This window comes from Galeopterus variegatus, unplaced genomic scaffold, assembly GCF_000696425.1.
Source record: "Galeopterus variegatus unplaced genomic scaffold, G_variegatus-3.0.2 Scaffold5166, whole genome shotgun sequence".
Lineage (NCBI taxonomy): Eukaryota > Metazoa > Chordata > Mammalia > Dermoptera > Cynocephalidae > Galeopterus > Galeopterus variegatus.
The window spans coordinates 35,686-40,183 of record NW_007731277.1 but is presented as its reverse complement, the minus strand read 5'-3'; the positions used below and the strand labels follow the sequence as shown (position 1 = coordinate 40,183).

At 49.2% G+C, this 4,498-nt stretch overlaps 1 protein-coding gene across 1 annotated transcript; it reads right to left on the bottom strand.

Annotated features, from left to right (window-relative positions):
• Positions 1-865: 865 nt before the first annotated feature.
• On the bottom strand, positions 866-4,071 carry LOC103604475 (serum amyloid A-2 protein-like; the record flags this gene model as incomplete). The annotated part of the gene is made up of 3 exons (XM_008589032.1): positions 866-1,004; positions 1,449-1,587; positions 3,977-4,071. Coding segments are annotated over 3 exons (373 nt in total), but the record flags the coding sequence as incomplete, so codon positions are not given.
• Positions 4,072-4,498: the final 427 nt, after the last annotated feature.

Sequence of the window (4,498 nt, the reverse complement as noted above, 5' to 3'; positions counted from 1 at the left end):
AGACATCTGGGGACAGCAACAAAATAACTGGCAAGGCCTCAGCATGACCAGGATCAGAAGTAGGTGGGTGAGAGGTGTGAGACACTTGATGTGTGTTGCCACAGATACAGCATGAAAACACACGCAAAATGCCTGGCATATTGGAGACCCTGTTGTCAGTCATAAATCAGTCAGGAGACAGAAACCAGGCAGTTCTTTAAAGAGGGACGGTTTAACATAAATAATTATTAACTAATAACAGGACATTCGCTACTAAGGGGTAGAGAATACAGAAAGGAATAAACCTGGGAAAGGACCCCTCACAAGGCTGAGATTTAGATTTTGTTGGAGAGTATGTGGCTGTAGTCCATTGGATAGCAGAGAAAGTCTGCAGGGTGCCACAAGCCAAAGCTGACAGCAAGAAACCCTTCGCCGAGGTGCTGACAAAACTTGCCAGGGATGTGGTTGAACTCACTGGGACTGCGGCTGGGATTTCTGCAAACTTACTTGGAAGCTGCTCACATGGGAGCAAGGGCTAGGATGTTGCTGACCTCCTTGGAATCCCAGCGGTGCTACTGAACTCATCATGAAATTGCCCCAGCCTTGGGATACCCTGTGTGACTGTGAGATTGTCTCTGCTACACCCAAACACACAGGCCAGGCTCCACCTCCACACTGGTGTTCATTGATCACGCCTTCATGCCAAACAGCCAGTCCTTATAACACACAAAAAAATCAGTTTCAACAATTTCAACCTCTCAAGCACTTATTAGACACATATTGTGTCCTCTCTACCAGCTTCTGTATACACAGAACTCAATAACTTTGTGTTCCTGACCACAGGGGCTCTCAGCCTGGTCTCCTGAGAGCAGAGTGAAGAGGAAGTTCAGTACTTATCAGGCAGGCCGGCAGGTCTGAGATGATTGGGGTCTTTGCCACTCCGGCCCCACTCGTTGGCAGCCTGGTCAGCCAGTGAATCCTCTGCTCTGTGGCTCATGAGTCTCTGAATGTTCTCTCTGGCATCGCTGTAATTGAGGCAGGTAGGAAAGAGGTTAATCAGCAGGCAGGTGAGCAACAGCTGCACCCTCCAGGATCTCCTCTTTCCAGGGTTTCTCTGAGAGGAGCCCAGTAAGGCCAAGGAATGAGGGGCTAAAACTGACCTCGCCTGGGCACAGCCCTACTCAGCCCAGGCTGGTCAACCATATGCCAGATGAACAGCACCCAGGGAGAGAGAGGGCTGGGGATCCTTGCTTGGCCCTCAGGTTCACACATGTTCACCAGCCATACTCAGGCTCTGCCAAGAGCCCAGGCTCTGCACTGGCTGTGGATGAAGAAGGTGGACAGGATGGATATAGAGATGAGGGGTCACAGCCCTAAAGGGACCTGCTCTGGGGCTTATCACCTCTTGATCCCCCAAAGCAGTCAAGCTCTGCTCACCCATCCCTGATATCCCCAGGAGCTCGAGTTACCTCATCACTTCAGCAGCGCAGGCACCCCCAGGTCCCCTCTGGGCAGCATCATAGTTCCCCCCAGCATGGAAGTATTTGTCTGAATTTATGTAATTGGCTTCTCTCATGTCAGAGTAGGCTCTCCACATGTCCTCAGCTCCTGGTAAGAAAAGGAAAAGGTAAAAATGAGATCAGCCGAACACAGAGACTCTGACAACACCTTAGAGAGGAACCAAAGAATGAAAAATCTTCCAGTGGGGCCGGCCCGGTGGTGCACTGCTACAGTGCGCCGCTTGGGAAGCGCGGCAGCACTCCCACCGAGGGTTTGGATCCCACATACAGACTGGTTCCCGCTCACTGGCTGAGCGAGGTGCGGGAGCAATGCTGAGGGTTGCGATCCCGTTGCCGGTCCCGGTCCAGTATGGGCGCGACACTGAGGGTTGCGATCCGTTGCCGGTCACAAAAAAAAAGAAAAATCTTCCAGTGACTTTAAGATTTCAGCCTGTGATCACAGCAGCCTTGGGTACCATGGGGTGAGAAGAACACTCCTTAATCCTAGTTGGCTTCTATAGGTTACTGGAATGACAGTCATTTAGATGGGGCACTTCTCTGTTGTATCTGGTTGTCTGCCCACGTGATGCTATGAGCTACATCTTACTTAGGGCTCTATGGGATGCATCCAAGCAGAGAAGGGAGATATCATTAGAAAATAGGATTTCTCATTTTCAGCACTATTGACATACTAGGCCAGATAATGCTTTGCTTCTCAGGGCTGTCCTGGGAACTGTAGTATGTTTACCAGTGTCCCTAGTCTCTACCCACTGGATGCTGGCAGCATATTCCCCCAGTGCAACAACCAAGAACATCTCCAGGCATTGCCAAATGTCCCCTGGACCACCTCATTGCCCTGGTCAAGAACCACTGCTATAGAATGAAACTACATGTGGTAAGATCCAGGACTTTACATGAGTGAGGTGGTGACATGGAAGACAGATTCTGAGAAAGGCTGCAGACAAATGGTGTTTCTGCTTTGACGCCTGAGAAAAAATGATTCCTGCCAGCTGAATGCACATAATTGTGACTTGAGAGCCTCTGATCATTAGAGGCATAGGTGTCCCTAAAATCTTGTTAAATAGGCTGTACTGATGCTGAGAGTTGTTGAGGAAGTGCTAGAGCCTCATTCGTGGCTGCATTTCTGATCATTTGGGGAGATACTGAAAGTCCCCATGACCAGGCCACCCACCAGGCCAATTTTCCTCTATTATCTGTTAGGGTGGTTTCAGGCATGAGTGAGACTGATAACCTCAGAGGTTGAAAAGTGGTGAGCAGACACATCGACCTGGAAGAGCTACGTCCTCATGCACAGCTGGGCTCATGCTCTGCTCTGCCTCCTGCTGCTCTAAGCCTCAGTTTTCTCACCTCAGTGTAGGGGAGGACGCCTGCCTCAGAGTTATTCTGAAAGTAAATGGGAAAAGACTAAGTTCCTTGTGAGGACTTCATGTATGCTACTTCCCATTTCCTGTCAAGAAGGCTGGAAAAGGGTGGGAAACAGACTAAACCAGGAGCTAAAGTCCTCTTTATATTATCCCAGCAGGAAACGGAAGGAAGGAACAAGGAAGAGATAAGTGTGAACGGAGAGCTTTAATAGCGCTTTTGTGTGGTTTGTTCTGAAGGACGTTTCACACCAATTTCAAGCCTTACTGCTTGTCTTCTACTCAAAACAGATACCTTAGCTTCCTGGGAATGACGATTGTTCTTTCACTGAGTAACTGATGGATGTAAATCCTAATCCGTTTCTAATCCGTTTGCCAGCTCTCAAAACACCTGGCACATTCTGCCACATTGGGCAGCACAACAGTGGCTCAGACCTTAAAAAAATGCACAAAATATTCTGTTGTGTGTTGTTACTGGATCCTGCCCCTCCGCCCTCCCCGCTCCCCTTTATTGCTCAGGAGTCTGCGTTTTTTGATTAACATGGCAGGAGTTTCTGGAATATTTGATAAATACCCTGAGAAACTCTGGTCTGAGGAGAAAGGAGATATTCCTAGCAACTCTAAAGGGCCACCTCAGTGGGCAATCCAGCACACCCTCGGTTCAATTAGTCCTGTAGTAACAGACACTAACATCCCTGTATGTTTCAAACAGCCTTCTGAAAGCATAATTTTGTCATTTTACCAGAAACAGACTGGTGTTTCTCTTCGGAAATCCTGTACACCTACCCCAGACATGTGTTGAGTCAGCCTCGCAGGACCTTACATCCCAGGGCTGCGTGCTCTTCCAGGGACCCACCAGGGGGCAGCACAGCACCACAGGCGGACCCAGAACTATTGGTCTGACCTCAGAACACTAAGTGCTACTGACCTAGGGTCCGGGGACACCAGCAAGCGCCAGGGACTCCCTGGCCATTCTGAGAAATACTGATGGGAAAGCCACGCTCCTGCTCTGCCTCACTGTGGCTTCTCTAGTGATCACCCACATCCACTGGGCACATGGACTATACTCAGAGTCCTGGTGGCCCATGGGTGCCGTCCTCTCTCCATCAGTCTTACCTCGAGTAGCCTCACCAAGGAATGAAAATCTGCCCTGGATACTGACTCCCAGGACCAAGGAGCAGAAAATCAGGCCTGTGAGAAGCTTCGTCCTGCTGAAATGAAAGCAGAAGGTCAGAGAGACACAGACAAGACTGGCACTTCCCCTTGGGATTCAGACATTAAAGAGAGCCTGGTTGTTATTTCCCTTGGTTCTTATCAGAATCTCAGTGGTTCATCCAGGAAACCTGGCAGTGTGACCTCACTCAGAGCCACAAGCCCTCAATTCTGCTCCCACCAGCCCTGAACCCCAGACTGTATAAGGCAGTACCAAGGTGGCAACAATGAGGAAGAGGGGGCTTCACTCCCTAAAGTAGCCTGAAATGCACCAGCGACCCTCTGCCATGTATTCTCTCTGTCCAGAATAGACCTCACATGGATTAATACAAAACAGGATGATTATTTTTGAAAGGATATTACTATCTTTCTGGGAAAGAGAAAACAAGTAAGTTTAAAAAAAAAAATCACTCCTTGGAGTAGTTC